The sequence below is a fragment of the Cydia fagiglandana genome, chromosome 3 (genome assembly GCF_963556715.1).
Source record: "Cydia fagiglandana chromosome 3, ilCydFagi1.1, whole genome shotgun sequence".
Taxonomy (NCBI): domain Eukaryota; kingdom Metazoa; phylum Arthropoda; class Insecta; order Lepidoptera; family Tortricidae; genus Cydia; species Cydia fagiglandana.
This window is the reverse complement of record NC_085934.1, coordinates 10,613,820-10,635,715: the sequence shown is the minus strand read 5'-3', so window position 1 is coordinate 10,635,715 and position 21,896 is coordinate 10,613,820. Positions and strand designations below refer to the sequence as shown.

The 21,896-nt window shown below is 36.8% G+C and overlaps 2 protein-coding genes across 12 annotated transcripts in view; one reads left to right on the top strand and one right to left on the bottom strand.

Annotated features, from left to right (window-relative positions):
- The window catches only part of LOC134680073 (septin-7), a 49,585-nt gene extending 44,896 nt beyond the window's left edge, over positions 1–4,689 (top strand). For all 5 annotated transcript variants that reach the window (XM_063539098.1, XM_063539095.1, XM_063539094.1 and 2 more), the window contains 4 exons: positions 297–434; positions 975–1,057; positions 1,514–1,554; positions 2,989–4,689. In XM_063539098.1, the coding sequence (XP_063395168.1) occupies positions 297–434; positions 975–1,057; positions 1,514–1,554; positions 2,989–3,029 (303 nt within the window). In that variant the 3' untranslated portion in view covers positions 3,030–4,689. The remainder of the gene's footprint in view (positions 1–296; positions 435–974; positions 1,058–1,513; positions 1,555–2,988) is intronic.
- Positions 4,690–4,859: 170 nt separating this feature from the next.
- Positions 4,860–21,896, bottom strand: part of LOC134680077 (alpha-catulin) — a 117,926-nt gene continuing 100,889 nt past the window's right edge. For 4 of the 7 annotated variants that reach the window (XM_063539106.1, XM_063539108.1, XM_063539109.1 and 1 more), the window contains 8 exons: positions 20,878–21,135; positions 20,280–20,454; positions 18,820–18,902; positions 18,617–18,746; positions 17,889–18,037; positions 16,565–16,734; positions 15,726–15,879; positions 14,578–15,637 (listed from right to left, as the gene is read on the bottom strand). In XM_063539106.1, coding sequence (XP_063395176.1) covers positions 15,209–15,637; positions 15,726–15,879; positions 16,565–16,734; positions 17,889–18,037; positions 18,617–18,746; positions 18,820–18,902; positions 20,280–20,454; positions 20,878–21,135 — 1,548 coding nt within the window. In that variant the 3' untranslated portion in view covers positions 14,578–15,208. Of the gene's footprint in view, positions 6,309–8,869; positions 13,384–13,631; positions 14,240–14,577; positions 15,638–15,725; positions 15,880–16,564; positions 16,735–17,888; positions 18,038–18,616; positions 18,747–18,819; positions 18,903–20,279; positions 20,455–20,877; positions 21,136–21,896 lie in introns of those variants that run through there. The other 3 variants (XM_063539112.1, XM_063539111.1, XM_063539110.1) reach the window with 3 other exon arrangements.

Sequence of the window (21,896 nt, the reverse complement as noted above, 5' to 3'; positions counted from 1 at the left end):
AAAAGCGTTTTTGTTCATTTTAGATATCGTTAAACCTTTGAAGTAAAATTAAAATTGTAAGAAATGTCGATAGTTTATCGATATGACTTTATCGACATGGCTACAGCAAGGTGGTGTTAAATTGTTAATCGTACACTTAACAAAAGTGGCAACAGTGACAGCTCGCTGAGACGGGATCTCCATATATATTGTAAATCTATGCATAGTCCTCGCATGATAAATAAAGTCGAGTCGTTATCATGTACATCAGAATGAATCCTCAGCCCTTCGATAACGGTGTTTGTGTGTGGTGGCAGGTGTTCGAGATGAAGGTGCGCGAGAAGCGAGCCAAGCTGAAGGAGTCGGAGGCGGAGCTGGCGCGCCGGCACGAGGCCACGCGCCGCGCGCTCGAGGCGCAGGCGCGCGAGCTCGACGAGCGCCAGCGCGCGCTGCAGGTGAGGCGATCTCCCTCCACCTCTCCTCGCACTCCCTCTCCCCCCACTATGGTAATGCTGTGCGCACACCCCCTGTACTTAGGGAGGCGCAGGGGTTATGTGGGACTCCCATCTCTCATTCCTTTCTTTTAGCGACGCACGGGGGAGAAGCCTACCTAATAAACCGGTGCTACCCGCATTGAAGTATGGGGACGTAATGGGATCGAGAACATTCTATCGTACCACAATCACAGAATAAGTAAGGGCCCACGCTGGCCCAATATGTACAGGGTCCTTTATAATTGCTCGGAGCAATGCTGAGCCGAAAGCAGCAGAGTTTGCTCGAAGTCAGGAGTGTCTCCTCACTGCCACAGTCGAGGTCACCGCACATAAGCGCTCTTGCACGCCGTATGGGAGCGCAACCACTTGTTCCGGTTGTGCTAATATTACTATACCGACAAACGTTAGAAGTTGTTGTCAGTTTACGTACTTATACAAAAGTTGGTTGACACAAACTAGTCAAATAAGTTGCAGTTGAAAATAAGGTTTTGTATCTTCCAGGCGGAGCGCGCCGCGTGGGAGCGCGACACCGGCCTCTCGCTCGACGACCTGCGCCGGCGCTCACTCGAGGCCAACAGCAAAGAGTAAGCATTAACATACCTTACAGTGGAGTACTTTCCAAAGCACTCGATCCTCAATAGGAGTTTCTTCCAGTTTCACACGAATTATTAGATGCGGTTATTTTTATGTATGTCACACGAAAATGTCGGTCATGCTTTCCTACCCGTATTATTCAAGTGGAAGTCACTGTACATATATTATAAGCACGCCAAAAGTCTGAATAAGGAAAAAATGTATTTAGGAACCTTTTATTCACGTCTGTATTTCAACTTGAATAAAGTTTTTGTCTTAACCGAACCGGTTCTAGTTTCGGTCAGTATATGATTTTTATGTCGAAACCTACCGAAACCGAACTTCGGTCGAAGACTACCAAAGTTTCGACGCGGTTGTAAAGTTTGGTTCGATCAGGCACTAACTTTTAATACTACTCACATCTATTCGGTCTCTTTTTTACTAAAATTATATTGTATTTATTCCAGGACCGTCGACGGTAAAGACAAGAAGGACAAGAAAAAGAAAGGTTTGTTCTAAGTCTACGCTGTCGTGTCTCACCCACCGTATGTCGACACTAACCCGACGAGTGCAGTGCGATAACAGGTCTAGATACTTATATTCCGCCGCCAAAGCCCAGTATTCACTACGCCAACGCGTACAAAGTCATTGTGCACATGTAACTTGAGTGCCTGTAATAATCGGATGCTTTTACCGTGAACAAGTTCATGTGCTAACCACCTTAAAAAAGCAAGAGTTACAATATTACCTCATTACCAGACACACGAAGTGGAGTAATATATATCTTAGGCTTGGTCTTGACAGCTAAAGTAGATAATATTTCACAAAATATTCTGATCATAACAAGCTAACATTACTTTTTTTGTGGGCAACATAGACGGTTTTGCCTTGCAGCCCCGGGCCACAAGGCGAATTTGCTTAAAGGTGACGTTCATATCGCAAGGTTATGTATCTATACCAGGATCACCTGGCGAATTGTCTAGCGGGCCGCAGGTTGAGTATGGATAATCTAGATAATGTATAAATTCCGGACGCGTTAAATTTTTACACCAACTGCTACGTCAATGTCCTTCCTATACATTTTCACTGCCATGTCTGAACAAATTTATCAAAGAAAGACTAGTGCCGTTTCGCGCTGTTTACATCGGCTGTTAAAACCATTCATACGGTATACTCGTATGGCACCACTAGGTGTTTGGTACTATTCTTCTTGGCTATGCTAGCTACAAATACGGCTCACGGGCTAGCGTGTGAATTCTGGGTTGTAAGGATATCTGCAAAATGTATACATGAAAAAGCAACTTGTGTCCTGTTTTATAAAACAAAGTACACATTTAAATTTTATTGTTGTAGTGCGGATATTGTTAGCATGGCGGCATTCTCGTTTTCACATTGCGGTCGTCACTTAACACACCAAACGGTCTAGCCTTAGATCTAAATACTTGTGTTTCTTCTAAAATTTCGATTAATATAAGTACGGTATCGTTTGTACCTACACGGCTTACAGAAACTATTCGTTTTTCAGGCAGTCGAAATTGAACAAGAAACGTAAGTTTCGAATAACCTGTATGTATAAATTGTCATTTGTATTAATTCTGGGATATTGTGCCATTTTCAGCGTTGTGACGGGTGTTGCTAATGACTATGCTAGACTTCAGTAAATTGCACGTTTAAGTATATTGTGACTGTTTATGGATTCACGGTGTATATTGCTTTGTCTCTTGTCGAACGATTAAGATGTCTTCGTATCATTTCTTAACTTTCCGTAATTTACAATAACGTATCTTTGTAATTAAATCTTTACAAGTCTATTATTTAACGCCTGATGTATTCGTTGTAAATATCAGTAAGTAGACTTAATTTCATGTTTAATTTTCTATTTAATATTTCTATTTATCGAAATTATTAATACGTATATTATATTGGCATATTTGCATTTCAGATTGGTCTTTTAAGAGTGTCACATCCGGAATAGCTATTTAATATTGGTGACCACCCCAATACGAGGCACCACATGTATTTACTTGTAAGAAGTAGATCTATGATAGTAGTATAATTGAACAACGATTTATTAAGACTATCCGCTGGGTGTAACCATACACTACCACTTTACAAACCGGTACAGGTTTCTATACGAGATTACTTTTTGTATGTATTTTATAAGTTTTTTTCCATGACAAAGCATTTATATGATAAGTGAGGCCTAATTTTGTACGACTTGTGTTTCAATGGAATTTTGTATTATGGATTTTACAAGGTGGTTTAATATTTTGGATCCGTTTTTTAAATTACTGTATCATTGAAGAAAGTGAGCACAAACAGTACTTTGACACTTTATGATTCGACATTAACGTCCACGAAGATGCCAAATAGCTTGTAATGGTCTGCGTAAGTGAGACCTCGGTCTTTACAATATTGTATTTTAACAAGTATTTTACGAGAGCTGTATCGTATTTATCAAATACAAATATAATAAACATCGACTTGACTTCTCAGCTCAAAAACTGTGTGACATTAAACTCTAGGCACTAAAATCTTTACTGATAAATATAGCATAATAAACTTTACAAATGCTAGCTGTGAAGAGTTTTATTTTCTGTTATATTTGTAAGTAGAGATGTTACGTACTGTAGACGTACGTAAAATATAAATTAGGACACCATTCTAAATCTTAACGATAAATTAGATAAAAATAATTTTTACTTCGTTTTCAATACATATTTAATACGACTTTGGCTTATTGGAGCGAGGAAGCGTTCTCGGCTTAGTGATACGGAACATGCTCATAGCTCAGTTGTGACATAGACTCAATAGCTCTAGCTAGGTGTTAGCGTTTCAAATATTTGTAATGGAATGGAGTGAGGTTTGTTCACCATTAATATTATATTTGATTACCGCGGACATAATACAACTTTGTATTTTTAATCACCACTCATGTCGTTATAATAGATAAGTTAATAAATATTTAGATAAGACATTACGACACCTCGTTCTTTTTTGTTGAACTAATTCGATATACTTGTAGAGTTTCTATTTATTGTGATTATATTCTTTAATGTATTGCATACTCGCATTTATTTATGTAAATATTCTTGTTTTGTAGTCACGATTACACATGGGACATGAAGTATAAAATATCCAGTTATTCAATAGAACTGTGACTGAAACTGACTTTTTATTAAATGGGTGATTTTTTAAGCGTTTATTCCGAATCGTCTTTATGAACACATTATTTTAAGAAGCAGTAGATTTTGACTGTGTTTCCGTTTGTCTCATACATGATCTCTTCTAAATATCCGGAAATAACACAATAAACCTATAACATTTTTCAAAAATGTGTCTAAGAAAGTGAAGCGGTTTAAACGCTGAAAAATGTTTCTGATATGCATAATCGTTGATCAGTAATGCCATGGTTTAATTATATTTAATTCCTATAACGCAGTATTGACTTCCGCATTAAGTAAGGAGTTTAGTGGTAAGATTATGCTTAATTTTGTATTTTGTGTAGGGTCGCGGCCCACTTTACCATACTGATCATTTGCTTAGTCATAGCGAGGATATGTGATGTATGCGGGGACGAAGTTCAGCCGGTGTAATATATTGTACCTTTGAATAAAATATAAATAAATACGTAATATATAGGCGTAAATGTTTTATTCGAACTATCCTATATCCTAGCTTAAATAGGCAACTTCTTTCTCCATGAAGAACACCTAGATACTATTAATTAAAACATTGTGGTCCAGTGCAGAGTCAAAATCCATTATTAGTTTCTCGGTGGTCTCTCGATGAAAGGTAATAAAATAAAATTCATTGTATTCGTATGAATTTGTTTTTAATTAGTGATGTATTAGATCACGTACACAGTGTTATACATTCCTCGATCACATCAAAATACATTCCATAAATTCACGAACCTCAAAATATTCCGTTATGTAAACAACATGACTACATCTAGTATATCATTAATATTTTGGCAGCACTATGGAAAATATACTTCTAATTACTTTAATGAAAATGCAACTTCAAATATATAACAATCACAACAGTTTCATGACAATAGGTTCAATCTTTATTATACACTTAATATAGTTACATCAAATTGATTTCGAAATATCCGACGACACATGATAATAACTAAAATGTTTTAATTTACACAGTTACTTATCGGGGTTTTACTCCTTCAGGGTCACCATTTATACATTACATGTAAGAGAATGCCGAAATATATCATTAGATAGGTACTTTGCACCTTATTCATTATAGCATTTTGTTTTATTAGGCTAAACATTTATTAAACTAAGTCCTACACTTTGGTTCATTTATGTTCCGACTTTGGGACTCCACCTAGGATTTCAAAATGGGTCAAATAACATGGAAATTTTATAATTTCGTTTGTATTGAAAGATTTAGGAAGCTCATTGCATTAAGCATTCGCTATCATTAAATTATCAAATATTCTTTAATGGTTTAGCTACTGTCATATTGGTTTTAATTAAGACAGTTGATATAAGAAAGGGAATCCATCACTTTACTTGAACCACCGTCCCAAACTATTCCATTTCTAAATATAACTACGTGGTACAATTAAATAAGTTTGGTGTTCTTGTTGTCCATTTATTTTAAAAACTACATATTGAAAATTATACAGGACGTTGCACTAAATGTCAAGTATCACAAATTATCTCATGTATCTTGTTATTCTATTTGTCTATTATTATCTATATAACCACTAATCGAGTCAATTAATTATTTTACAAATGGCCCATACATTAGCTCCTTTGTGAAATAAGTGATTGAATTTAATATTATAATGTGATGGAAGTCAATTTATTGTATCGAGTTGAATGCTTCTGAGTGAGGTGAAGTGACAACTAGCAGATATATTGAGAAATGAATATAGTGCTTAAATCAATAAAAAAATATTATCGTGAAAATATCAGTTTCTCTGTGTAAGTATATGGCGTGCAAAGGCGTAGCACCGCAAAAATTTCCTCTCTGTACAATTCCAATTAATCTAATCTAATGATTTGATTAGATAAAACATTTTTTTGAAAATTATTTTCAAATATAAATTACAGGTTGTGAAAAAAATCCCAAACTGTCAAGAAATAGCATTATATAAGTGTCTGTACATATGTTCCTTTTAAAAAAATATTTTGAGATTGTACAACGTCTTCTTAGTACTTATAGTACTATGAACATCAGGTATTGGATTTATTGTTTAGTTTGTATTTTTTGTCTCAATAAAGTCCCCAATTGCTATTGGATACAGTGTTGGCAAAATATCAATTCGAATTGACGATTGACGATTGAGGATTGACCGATCAATTCGAATTGACGATTGACGATTGACGAAACTAATTCTAAATCTACTGATTGAAGATTGACGATTACTAATCGTTAATTCGAATTGACCGGTCAATCCTCAGTCCTCAATCGTCAATTCGGATTGACGATTACTTTGTATGTACACCTAATGTCCTTTTTATTTAGGCCATTTTTTGAAACTGACCAAATGCGTTCCGAAGCGGTGTCCGAGTTTACCAAAGGTTCCGAAACATGTTTCTGACGGCATTATGAAGGATGTCCTTTTTGGAACATTTTCGGGATTTTCCTTGAAATTAACCGATAGCGTTCAAAATCGATATCTGAGGTGCCCAAAGGTTTCGAAACTTGTTTCCGAGGGAAATATTGAGAGATGCCCTTTTTTGGGACATTTCTAGAAATTACCCGATTGCGTTTAAAATCGATATCTGAGGTAGCCAGAGGTTTCTAAACATCTTTTCGACTGCAATATTGAAAGGTGTCCTGTTTCGGGACATTTTAGTGACATTTTTTGAAAGTGACTGCTTGCATTCAAAATCGATATCTAAGGTGCAAAACATGGTTTCAACGGCAATATTTAGATTCTACCAGGGACAGGAACCGGTTACCTTAACCGGGGTTTTTCATAGGGTTATTTTAGAAGCGGTTGTAAAAACACCTACCATAACGGTAACCGTCTGATAAGGTAACACTTTGATTCGGTAACCGTATCAGATACGGTTAACCTCTGTTACCGGTAACCGAAATAAAAACCCAGTCTATTAGTTACCTCATTATAAAGTTTTTGACCAGTTCAAACGATTGTAATCTTTATGCACACTTAAATTCAAGTTGTTATTGAATAACCGAGGTTGGCATGAGCGATCTATGAAGCCTCCAGCATAAACAAGTTTTTTTGCCGTTCCTCTGTTTATCTTTATATCTACCTGTGTGGTGTGTTCTTATTATAAATCTTATTATATTATAAATAAAAGAAATAAAGTAAAAGAAATAAATAATGTAAATAAAAGTAATTAAATAAAATAAATAATATAAATAAAATACAAAATAAATAAAATAAATAAAATAAATAAAATAAATAAAATAAATAAAATAAATAAAATAAATAAAATAAATAAAATAAATAAAATAAATAAAATAAATAAAATAAATAAAATAAATAAAATAAATAAAATAAATAAAATAAATAAAATAAATAAAATAAATAAAATAAATAAAATAAATAAAATAAATAAAATAAATAAAATAAATAAAATAAATAAAATAAATAAAATAAATAAAATAAATAAAATAAATAAAATAAATAAAATAAATAAAATAAATAAAATAAATAAAATAAATAAAATAAATAAAATAAATAAAATAAATAAAATAAATAAAATAAATAAAATAAATAAAATAAATAAAATAAATAAAATAAATAAAATAAATAAAATAAATAAAATAAATAAAATAAATAAAATAAATAAAATAAATAAAATAAATAAAATAAATAAAATAAATAAAATAAATAAAATAAATAAAATAAATAAAATAAATAAAATAAATAAAATAAATAAAATAAATAAAATAAATAAAATAAATAAAATAAATAAAATAAATAAAATAAATAAAATAAATAAAATAAATAAAATAAATAAAATAAATAAAATAAATAAAATAAATAAAATAAATAAAATAAATAAAATAAATAAAATAAATAAAATAAATAAAATAAATAAAATAAATAAAATAAATAAAATAAATAAAATAAATAAAATAAATAAAATAAATAAAATAAATAAAATAAATAAAATAAATAAAATAAATAAAATAAATAAAATAAATAAAATAAATAAAATAAATAAAAAAAATAAAAATAAAAAAAATAAAAAGAATAAAAAGAATAAAAATAAAATGAATAAAAAAAATCAAGTAAATCAAGTAAATAAAATAAATAAGATACATTAAATAAATAATTTATAAAATAAATAAAATAAGTACTCCCGGTCCTGTAATAATAAAATTATAGGTCGTCAGTCAATACTGACATCAGGAACATGTTTTCGAACCTCTGGGAACCTCAGATATCGAATTTAAGTCCAGTAAGTAAGTCCCAAAAACTTTTAGGGACCTATGGTCGACATCGATTACGAATATGAACTTAATCGGCCAATTTCGAAAAATGTCCCAAAAAGGGACATCAGTCAATACTGACATCAGGAACATGTTTTCGAACCTCTGGGAACCTCAGATATCGAATTTAAGTCCAGTAAGTAAGTCCCAAAAACTTACACCTTTGAAAAGTAATCTTAGGGACTATGGTTAATCTAGATTGAGAATTGATTTAATCCGAATTGAGGATTGATGCGTTAATTCAAATTGATTCAATCGGATTGCCGCGTCAATCAGAATTGATTCAATTCGAATTGATCAATCCGGATTGATCAATTCGGATTGACGCGTCAATTCGATTGATCAATCCGGATTGATTTAGTTCAGATTGATGCCAACACTGATTGGATAGACATAATCCAAGTGCGGATATCCTTTAGCACTTAGAGAGGGGCTTTGAGATACCTATAGGTACATGATAGTCGAGAGTGTCGCCATTTACTGAAACTGTTTTTATAATATGATTTTTCTTTGATTTTAGCACTACATCGCTTTAAATCTAAAAAAATGGTACTCCTAGAGGCCGCTCGGTACCTTACCGTCACCATTAACGCGAGTAGGGCCTACATTACGTAGGTGTCTACCGAGGCACGTGTGTGTAGTGTAGCTTTTTATGATTATGTTGATACCCTATTGTATAATACTACTTTTGTTAGGAGGATTTTACATTGCTCTGATGAAAAATGCGAAATCATGTAATACATTATTACATTAATATGAGCACTTGATTAGTTTATTGTATTAGTTTTTATTTTTTATACAAGCGTTTGTAGGTGGGGATAATTTGTAACAATCATGTTACTCATTTAAAAACTAAGTAAAAGCTGTTGTATTAGTCTGACCTTTACGTGTTTCTTTTTTTTAATGAGAGATAAATGTAGAAAATACGAATGTGTCGACATTTTATTTCTTAAATTAATTTTGTATTAATCAGACGATGCTATTTATCTACAAACGATGCTATTTAAGGTCAGAATATAATATTTAAACATTTTATTTATTGATTTTTCATGTTTCAAATATAAGTTTCAGTTGATATACGCTTTTAAACAGCCGAAGAACATGTTTGTATGTATAATAAAATAAAGGTTTCTACTTATTCTACACGTCGTACCAATGTTTCATAAGATTGCCGTGGTGATTTTGGTCACTGTTCATAGGTACCTGTGCTTTGTTTTTACCAGAGCCAAGTAAATGATAATGAACATTTATGGAGTTTACAAAATTGTAGACCGTCATCAATGTTGTAGATGGCATCACTTTAGCGAGCTACTCACTACGAGTATAGTGAGGTCCTTTACATAAAATATTAAATAGTTTGCGCTACGATGTAAGCAAAGGGCAAACCGCACTGTCACTGATGCTGCGCAATCTGTAATAATAACCTATATGACTTCTCCTTATTACTTAATTGGCTATGGTATTATCTTCACGCATTAGGACGTAGAGTTGATCAATAACGGCTATCGTTCTGAAGTGAAAGCACGTATGATACCTATTATAACGTCGCTAGCTGAGTATCTAAGTGTACTAATTACCTATATCGTAGTCCACGGCTCGCGGTGAACGCTTATTATATAGGTACGTAATTACTGAACAGTCAAAGCGGCACGCGAGGGCACTGGCCAGATGCGATGAAGAGGAAATTGCGTCTGCCCATCCAGTTGGTACTTAAACTTCCATAGTTTAGGACATTGTATTAGGGTGCATGTCTAAAGACATGTCGCATGAATTGTGAAATGTATAAAAGCTAAGCGTGTCATAGCTAGTGATGTCCCAAGGGGCTTTAGTGTTTGAAAATAAAAGCGTTATGTAACTATGTGTTTTCCGTTTTATCATCACAAATCATAACATAGCCATGCTGGAAAACAGCCATTTGGAATAAACTCCAACTGTACGTGATCCATGAGCGTTTGGGCCGATTTGCTGTAGTTATGTAGATATATCTACGGTTAAAATCAAACTTCAGTTCATCACACATTCATGCAATATGCACAAATGTAACCAAATATATCGATGCTTGTGCAAATATATACAACTAGAGGACCAACGCAACCATCCGATCCTCGCATCGGGCTGTACGGCCTCGCCTTATACTAATCTTTGAATCTAGATACGTGGCCACAAGTTCGATTCACAACTCTTCATTATAAAGCTTTGTCAAGCTCTTTACATTAACTCGAATATTGTTAGCATATCACTATCCTAATTTCAGAGCTTTAAGTATCTTAACAGGAGTCTAGTAAGTACATATAACGGTAAAATTATTGTTGAAGGCAATAAGATTTAAGAGTAGTCGTTACAGTTTAACAATAATATAATAGGTACCTACTATAACATTACAAATTATAGAAAGTCGACATCATTCACGTAGAATTAAAGAGTAAATGCTAAAAGTAGGTGTATGAAACATGCGAAGTGTTATATAGACCGTGAACAGGTGAGAGCACGGAGAGGCGAGAGCTGTCAGAAAGCATGTACCTACACTACTCCCACCAAAATAATTGACAGTTGGCAACACTCGAAACGTGATATGGCAAGACAATCACATTGATGCCTATCCTAAACTAAACGCTTCGAAACATAGGCCGATCGTGCACTATTAACAATGACTCTTCAAAAATATATACACGTTTATTGTAAGCATAGCCAGCACCTACTACAGGAAATACTTTAAATTACTTATCAAATGAATCGTCTCTGACGCTTTGGTAATACCAGCTATTGTAATCTAGCCCCCAAAAACACCTAAATACTAAATAACGACCCCGTCGTTTTTCGGTAACAATCGATAAATCTAATTAAATTGATATGTTGATTATTGCCGTAACGATTGATTATTAATCAGCGACAATGCAGATATGGTCTGTGGCGTCATGCCGGCGATATGATGTTAGCTTAGGCGCAGAACACACGGAGCGGCGCACCGCTTATACACGCGGAGTCACCAAGCAAATTGGTTTATCAACGTGAAAAGATGAGTCAACGTGTATTCTGTGCCTTTTAGCATGCAGCAAGTGCTGCCACCTGCGAAGACAAGGTCTATATAACACCATGCGTTTCGGCGACGTAGGTGCTGCTTCTTAGCAACCAGAGTCAAGTTCCCTTATCTTATTACTTAACATCCCCCGTCGGAAAGATGAAGTACGACATTCAATACAATAATCACGTACACACATGCAACACACATCTATTTGATCCGTTTCACAATCATGCAAAAGTCGCCATCCGGACGACGCAGAATTGAAGACATCAACCGAACTAATATACCTACGTATGTACACGAACTCGTTGAAAGAGAAACTGCTAGTTATGCGTAAACATCGAATGCGAGTGACGCTGTGTCGTTCTGAAGATGTAAATATTCATTGACGTGACGTTAGGAAGAGCGTCTGATCTGATGCCAAAGTAATGAAGGAAGCCAAACGTGCATAAATAAAATGTGCAACAGGACCACGGAAGGTGCAGAAGGGTGCAAGTAGGAAAGACAAATAGCGTAAAGACAAACAATCCGGGGTGTGAGGTAATATATACAGGAAAATGACCATAGATTAAAATACAAGTAGGTAGATAAAAGGTATAAGAAAGGTAAGGTACATACTTAGATAAGCTTAAGAAAGGGAAACATAAAGAAATAGGAAATACTTTGTACTTATTATTCAGTGTTATTGTATACATACGTATTTTATTTAACTAGGTAGATAGTGTAACATTATTTATGAGTGTGTAGTTAACAAGTATTTATTGTACGATTTCACTCTTTTCTTACCGATCACAAAATAGTAATAAAGATAAAATTCGTAACGATTGTAACAACTGCATGTAATGTCGATATCTTTAATGCCTGATCCCTAGTCTACGAATACAGTTAGAAATTGCTGTAGAACACAATACTTAGTAGATTATTATTTTTGCACAGCCAAATGCGTCGCGACCGCGCGCTCGCTACCTACTTGTTGCTATATGTACTAACTACCTAGTTTAACTAGAAGAGAATAGACCTCAAGTCCGCGAGAGGGCGCGCTTGTGTGTCGCAAGTGATTAGCCAAAACTTATTTCCGTAAATACTTTAAATTTATCGTACTGTCCATCTTACATTAAATATAGATGCCAACCATCGAACAGTCACGATATCGGTTCGTATCGTCAACCTACTGTTAAACGGTTGACAGCTTTCAGAGTCGGAGTGTAAAATCACATGCATACAGCGCTACAAGGCTACATCGATAGTAGACGCTGATCCATGTGATCTTCCAGGATACAAACTATATTGCGGACGCATCGCTTCGTTTATATTTCGTTGTACGACTAATACTCAACTCGATTCTCTCTACCACCACTCGGATGGATCTTCTAAGATCCGGTTAGAGAGATTCATAAAATACATAAGTAAATCTATTCTTTAAATTTCAAAGATATCAGAAAATACTATGATAGAGTATTAGAAATAGTATCTAGCGAAAAACTACTACGAATACGAACATTGCGAATGTAAAATTTCGAGGGAGATATCTAAGCGGCATAACTCGTTAGTAATCACCGACATCAAAATCTATACGTCCATCACCGGTTCATCTTTCACGAGAGCGATGTAACCGCAAGAGAGCGATCCAGCCGACCGTAGGCGACGTTCGTTTTAGAGACGCAGTCTTTAAAACAAGAGGAAGCTGACCCTGGTCCGGCGCGCGTCGCCCTTGCCGCGCCGGCCCATGCCGTACTGTCACATGGCCGTGTCGCCCGAGCTGCCGCCCGGCTTGGCGTCGCCGCCGCCGCCGCCCGCCGGGTCCTCGTCGCGCGCCGCGCCGCGCCCGCGCACCGCCTCGCCCGCCGTCAGCCCCGTGAAGTCCAGTTTGTACTGCACATTACACGCACACAGTTAACACCGGTCCATATAGGCGTGCAAACTCACACTTGGACTCGCTATTCATATACTGGTTGTGTTCAAATTTACAGAATGGCACGTCGCAAGCTGAAAACGTTCTCCTCCATAGTCACCGGGTTCCACACTATTCCTGTTATTTATTATTTATTTTATTTTATTACGTATGGTCCCGGCATGCGGCGTGCTTAAATTACATAGGTATTTCACTATGAATACCGGAATTTACTATAGTGAGTCCAAGGGAGAGTTCGGTGTGTACATCGCCTTCGTGGCGAGGACGCACCGAGATGATACCAAACATCATGCACGCAAAAATAACTGTTTATGCAAAGCAAATTTTTTTATCAGATCAGTCAGTTATTCTCGAAACTCAATTTCACACCAGCGTAACTATTACTGTAGCAAAAGTACAATTTATTTTAACACCATGTTCTAGCAGATGTAAAAATTCACTTTATAAACGGAAATGTTATACCTAATACCACACATACTATTCTAGTTAAACATTGTATTATCATTGCAAACAGCACACACCAACAACATTCAAAATTAGCTATATAAGTTACACCACCAATTCAAACAAGACTACACTAAATCTCGAAAAAAAGACAACGTTGGTTTGAATTACGTAATAGTTATATATAATCAGGATTATTTAAAGGTTTAGTATCAATTGAAGGTGTTACGGGTTATTCAATAGGTTTCACAGTTCGCACACAGTGTACCTACTTTAACCATTCAATACACTATTTTCACTCTTAAATGTGGATGTTTTGCGCAAATTTGGTTTCCAATGCATAGGGACTCTCTCAGGCATACACAGGGAATACTGAAAAGGAAAATAAAATAACAGAAACGAAATAAGGTATAACAAAGTAAAAATAAAGTCGGTCAGAAGTGTAAGTCGAGTCATTGTAGAATTTAAGTTTAGGGAATATACCGCCGATACAAGTTGGGTAGAAATATGACTTTTAAATATATGAGTTTTCAATTATTGATACCAACCACCATTATTTTTTTCTGAATTAACTGTAGCTTCTAGCTAGTAACACGTATCCACACTGAATTCTCTACGAATATGTACGTCCACTTTATTCTTAGCGAATATCAATAACGGCAAAGAAAACATCTCTAATGTAGTCCTAAAAATGTATGGGCATGATAACACAGACATGCTTCGATAATCTACGTAACAGTAACACACAGATACATGGATACGGGATGTATGAGAGTGCAGTCGAGACAGACCGAATCGCCCCTTCTTGAGGTTTTGTTAATCGCTTTGTCCAGCGGTATAAGACCCTGGATGCGGAGGGAACCACCCGGTGCATGACGATTGGAAAACAGAAACGGAAAAATAAAATAAAACATACGTTAAAAATTAAATAGGTAATAATGGGGTTGTCGAACTCTCACAATGTTCTATAAATTACCAATCAAAACTAGGTATGTATCTAATTAACTAAAAAGATTTATTCTTGTTACTATTGGTCACTGAAATTTAATCAATAAAAATGTTTACTGTATTGATCTGCCTTTTAAACTTTTCGACGCCGTGTCAAACACAAAAACTGTCACTCGGACGCCACGTCACCGACGTATCAAAACTGAAATTGAACTTTAATGCATATGCACGTAGGTCTATGTTGCTCTGTGGTCTGTGACCGATTAATCGGTCTTTGGCGTTGAACCTGCGGTGCGGATATCGGTCATTGGCGTCCAAAAGGTTAAACTGTCACCAAGAATAAACCTTGAAACTGAGATCACACTGTTTCACCCGGTTCCCGATTTCTAACAGTCACGAATGAAGTAGAATCTTTAAAGTACTTAACAGGTGCAACACTCTGGTGCCTTTTAACCACTCCCACACTCGACTCCCACGGCAAAGGTACCTAAGGAACATTACGTTCCAATGCACTAAAGTCTTAATGTTGCCTAGAAAATTCAGGGTTTCAAAAAGTGCGACGTGTTGCTCGAAAATTGTAAATATGTCATATATGTGAGAGAAAAGGGCAGTCACCTTGTTGGCGCAGTCGAAACATGTAGTGACGACTTTACTTATGACGTTCATAAGGTGTTTAGTTTCCTGAATGACGTTGTCGACCTTACTGAAGGTGGCTGCGCGCCCTACTGTCGGCTCTTTTACTGTAAATTGTAGTTGCTGCACGTACGTGGGGACTTTATCTAGTTGTTCCAACAATTCTTTTTTCGTTGTACCTGCTGGTACCTGAAACGTAACAAAATAGCAAGTTTATTTTCACAATATGCTGTATTTAAAGTTCCTTGGCCAAACAAGTGCAGTGTTAAGTTTTTACCTGGTATGAGAATTGTCGTATTATTTTATACAGTCTATTCGCTTCCTCGGCGAAGTACTCCGCTTGCGTGAAGAGGTCTTGGGTAGTGTTTAAACGGCCCTCGCCTTTTGTAAACTGATACATAGCGAAGGCCATGGAAGACATATTTTTTGCCCTGAAATAAAAGAAATACATTCTCTATGAAATTGTAAACTGAAAATGGAAGATGATTATTTTATAATGGCATAATATCCTCGATGACAAGTTCGATTTCAACCGCTCGTAAACTCAAGACTCAATTTCATCATAGAAGTCACATAAATAGTTCTCGGGAGATACTCGATAATTTTTATAATTTCGTAAATTTCAGCGGTCCGATTAATACAATTTAATTACTTAAACGCTTTAATGCTAGAGGCAAAGTCGATGTAAACTCAAAATTTCGGATTGTTAATTATGGGAAATGTTAATTTATATTTATGGGATATCGGACATTACAAGATCGAGTATTACACTTAGGGATATATAGAAAGTTCGCCGCGAGTGCTGCGCCGTACGCTCGTAGCAGGTATTTCCCGCTTTGTACTGAATGTTTCGCGTAGCACTTTTGCTCTGCACATCCGTGAAAACAATTGAAATGTACATTTTGATATCTGGATCGGTGTTATTATTAGTAAGCATACAAATATTTTCGCGAACTTGTAAACTCATATCAATATGTAAGGTGGACGAAGAATGTTTTCAAAATCAATCAAACATTTTAAAATCTAACCACGTATAAAGCTTTAAAGTGCTCGACCGAGGGAGTCTCAAAGAGCGGCGCCATTTACTCAGGCTTTAATTAAAATAGCAAATGGTACCTCTTCACAATGTCGTTGTTCTCATCGGCAGCAGCCCCCTGCCACTTCTCAGTCTCCGCGTCCATCTCCGACGACATCATTTTCATCTCCAATCCTGACTTGGCGATTTTCGCTTGTTCTTCAGAGTCTAATTTGACTGCTTTTAACGGTTTACTCGTCGTTCCATGTTTCTGGAATTGATTTAAAATTCGAGTCAAGTTTAAGTATGTTTGGAACATTCAAATGTCTGCTAACTTTCGATTAGGTAAGAACTGGGTAAGAAGGGTATTTCTAAGCGCGTCGCCTAGCGACGTGTGTGATCTATTGCCTCATACCTATGCGCAAACTCAGAACGCGAACTAAAGAATTTTAAACATTTAAACTTCAAAGTTTGTAGCTCCATTTTGTTAGTCAGAATCTAATTGAAAATATTTTAGTATGTATTCATCAGTTCTAGAAAATATTTTAAGGTTTTCATTTGTCAACCAACTGTAAAAAAAAATACTGAGAAGAAAGAATGTTGATTATACTTAGAATAAAGTTTTAACAACTCACGAAAATGCCAAGATATTTTTTTTATAGATAATCAATACTAATTAGAAATAAAATTTGGCTAACAAACTTGGTAGTACAGACGAGAAGAGAGACACGCTTTAATGTATGTGCTGTGTTCTATTAAGTATATAATAAGTAGGTACTGCTTTTTATCTGGCCAATTTCCCGTGAGGCCTAATCTGGCCAGCCGCACACCGTTTTCTTGCAGCCACAGTGTACAGGAAGAAAGTAAACTGTTGTTTTATTTTTCATATACCCGGCTTCGGCTAGCAGCGGCACTACTTCTTAACTTACTGATAGTCCGTACAGTATAGTCGAACTAGTAACTCGCTCGCTTACCGAGCCGTGTTAATCAACTGCCAAATAAATTAATAATTTAAAAAACACTAGAAAAACACGCTTTTAACCTGATCGTGTTCAAAGTCCATTACGTGACCTTTCTCACAAGTGTAAACACGACTATGGTACGATGTTCCATCATGGAATGCCAGTGCCTATCTTCGGGCTTCATCATCAGACCTTGAAACCTGATCGTGGTCAAAGTTCATTACAAGACTTTTCTAACAAATCGAAACACAGAGCAGCTATGATACGATGTTCCATCATGAAGTTCCAGTTCATATCTTCCGACTCCATCATCAGATTGTAATGTCATCAGAACTACATACGGCTGTCAATTTTCATGACGCTACGATCCTTGGAAGATGGTTAAATTAGTTACCTTAGTTACATACAGGTCGACCTAATAAACCGTGTTAAAAGAAGTTAGTTGTCGTATTATTTTGATTACCCCTGGCCTAGGCAAACTGCTATACTGCTGCTTGTCTTGCCGCTCGCCCGTCAGGTCGAGTAGCTCGCGCGCGAGCCGCGCCGCGTCTGCTAGCAGCCACGCCCACATGTCCACAAATACGTCGAGGTTCTCCCGCGCCGCTGCGCTGCCTGGGTTGTGAGATACAATATTAATAATAAGGGGTATTACTGCAATGTTCTGCCGCTAGAGTGCAGCACTAGCTCCTCTAAAAATCATACTAACTTATATAGCTGGTCAAGCAGATCTTGTCAGTAGGCGGCAAATTTGAAAAATGTAGGCGCGAAGGGATATCGTCCCATAGAAAATTTGAATTTCGCGCCTTTTTCTACTGACAGAGATTCTAGATTTGCTTGACCATCTATACAGCATGCTGTGCCTTTTCACAGACGATAAAATATGATATTGATGCATCAAGACGGTTTGTCCCTATTCCTAGTATATTTAATAAAAACCAAATGATAATTTGTTCGTATACATTCAGGTAGATCACCATCACAGAAAAATAACAGTGTCTAAAATTGCTCATATATATTTTTTACACAACGGTGGAAAGCGAAAATCGCAGCTAATATATTGGTTTCAAAATGCGTGCTGCTGTCTCTTTGTAGGGACAATTGATGATCTGTCTCCTTTTGGTACTTCCAGACGTGAATGTCTCTACGTCGAATGGGATTAGCTAAAACTGGCTGGACCTTGACGCGTCTTACCTGGGTGTGCGGCCAATGTCCTCGCAGCCGTCACCACTTGTGGCCCGTATATCCTCAGGTTAATCTCTGCAAACTTCGCGCTCACTTGCAACGTCTCTGACATTGCTATGTGCCTAAGTAATTTGCATACCTGAAACACGCGGCACCAAAATTATCTTTAGAACTAATTGGCAAATAATTTAATTGTAATATTAGAAAACCACCTCTATTATGTGATCTAATTGTTCGTGGAGCCGGCTGGCTATATTGTGCAGTCTCTCTGATTCTCTCTCACCACAGGAACTAGCTGGAAACAAGAACATAATTTTAGTTCCAGTTCCAACCCCCTTTTATTATACGGATTATACGACTCTACCCTAAAAATCGGCAGTCAAGATAAAAAGGAAAGTGAAAGCAGGGGGAACAGGGAGTTACGTTTCTCCATGGTTCGTTTTACCTCATTTGTTTAGTGTTCTTTATTTTAAGTACAGTCAACAACAGAGCTATGAATACAGGCAAAGTGTCAAAAATATGTATACAGTACTTCGTGTATACATATTTTTGGCACTTTGCCTGTATTCATAGCTCTGTTGTTGACTGTACATAAATACATTGTTCTTTATTTTTGGTACCTATATAATTATCACATTTTTAATATTTTCATCGTATAAATACGTGTTTAAGCGGTCAAGTAACGAATTTAAACGAACGGATTTAAACGTTTAAGCGGACAAGTAACGAATTGTGTTTTATACATTTAACTTGTTGTTGTATATAAATAGAGAATAATCCGACAGGGATTTACATTCTGTTCGGAGAAAATCAAACAAATTCAGAAGAAAAAAGACGGTCAATAGATATCAACGCCGACGTAAGCTTTTGTGCTGCCCGTGTACTTTGATTGGTTATGCAAGGTTGGGCGACCTGGGTTGTCGGGGAAACCAATGGAACGTGGTCCCGAGATCCCTTAGTACCATGGGCTGTAGGAACGCTTTTGAATTACTTTCGTCGGTGCGAACAATTCGCCTGCGCCCTGTATGCAATTGGAGTGACAACCCTAGCTTGTCCATTTCCAGTGTTTGCAACACTCTCGGCAAAAGCGCAACGTATGGTTGGACGGTTTTATCCTGTCCGACTTCTCTTTTATTTGATTTGCTGATTGAATGCTTCCCGAAGCGCAAGGGCAAATACGAACTGGTTGTTTCAAAATTTCTAACTGACCTTAAAAATATACTCTTTTGTGTTTGCTAACTCTGCATGCATAAATAAATGGTGTGTGCGAATAAAAACGGTTGCTTTGTTGGCGTTGCAACTAAATTTATAGTGGTTGAGTGAATTGTGAGTTTCTTTTAGTGTTTAAATTGATGATTGCCTAAAGCGATTGTTTTTTTGATTGATATATACATGTATCCGGGTAAAACGAGAAGCTGTCGTTTATATCTTCATCACGGCTTGTATGGAAAGCATGCTATGCGAGCTCGCTTTACGCATTAAAGAGAGGCAAGTCTGCCGAAATTTGTGACCCAGCGACTATTCACCTAGGCGTGTAAGGTCGGAGGCTCGTCACCTCATGATGTCGTCAGCGATTCTAAGGCCCACTCACCTAAGCCAGATCTGCATTCACGAGCACACATCACCTGAGCTTGGATGCTGCGCCTGGCTTCTCCTAGGTACATGTACTCACCTATGTGTGCAAGGTCGGAGGCTAGCCTCCTCGCGTCGTCGGCGAGCGGGCCCAGGTCGCGCGCCTGGTCCCGCGCCGCCTCCACCAGCGCCCGCTCGAGCTCGGCCGCCGCGCTTGCTGCGCCCACGCTCGCGCTCTCGAGCGCCGCGCCGCTGCCCGTCGCGCCTTGCTCCTCCTGTTACAACCCACCGGGAAAGAGTATGTTAAAATGTGAGTTAACATCACAGGTCAACATATATTTTATTATTTTATATTTTACCTGAAATGTTTGGTATGCATTTTAAATTCTTAATAGCGGAAAAATAGGTTTAAATCGATACTCAGGTGTACCAAAAGCTAGTACTGATAATATTATTTAAAACTCAATTCTTCAATTACATTATTTAAAATTCACATATTGTCTCTCATATTTACGTCCTGCTCGTTTCCGCCTCAGTGAAATTAAAACATGTGGAAAGGAAAGACGTAGTTTCGGAGTGTATTACGTCTATTACGCACACTCCGAAACTACGCCATGCCATCGCATGGACTTTAGAAAACTGCGTCGTTTAATCTACTCTGCGTCTGTTCTTTGAAATTCTAAACGCTTAAGATTCACCATTGAGACAGCAACGGCGACGAGCCTCTCCAGCTCGTACGCTATCCGCTCGGCGAGCGCCAGTATCCGCTGCCGGTGGTTGTGCGACGTGTAGGCGGAATCCGTGAAGTCGTGCGTGCGCTCGACCAGCGCGCGCAGCGTCGACGCGAGCGCACGCCGCCGCGGGGCGTCCGCGCCGCCGCGAGCGCGCGCCGCCCGGACTTGTGACGTCAGCCCCCGAAGCGAGCCTAACGCCGTACCTGCTTCCCATTGCGCAGCCTATAGGGCACAAATGATTTGTTTTACTAGTTAGTATTTTTTTTATGACACTGACACTGCATAAACGCTGCTTAAAGCGGCAATATAGTCGATTTTTATAACGAAACATGTTTGAGTTATGAAGTCATAAGTATGTCGGACAAATTATGACCTATTTTGCACTTTCATTCGAATAGAAAGCTACAGGAAGAGCGGCCAATCGACCAAGATTTAATCTGGGAAATGTACCTTAAAAATGTAAATCATAATAAATAATTTGTGTTGTTTTCAATATTGATAAGCAAAGAAGAGATAAGGATTTCGAAAGCTACACAAATTATTGTTTGTCTTTGTCTAATTTTCCCTGCTTATACATGAGAAGAAACTTATCAAAATCTAGACTTATATGATAAGAAAACTACGCACAAGATTTTATATGAAGCTGTATGACATTTCACGTCTCGTCTCGCGAAAGCGCCCATATGATTTTTATACTTCTTACGTAACTTGATAGGTATTGTGTGATGATGGAAATTATTAAAACATTTGGCGTGTAAGAGTTTGTTCTTATAATTAATAAAATTAACTTTTTAACAAAAAGAGAAACCGACTTCCAAAAGTAAAAAAAAAAATGCGGTAGCAGCTGGCATGTTTGAATTGGGTGCCGCGCCAAATCTTAAAAGTGTCAACACACTGTCGAACCAAATGCCAACCCTGGTGGGGTTTGATAAGAAAGAAAGAAAGCTGTCTATTAATGGTTTGGGGGCTTTATTGACCGATAG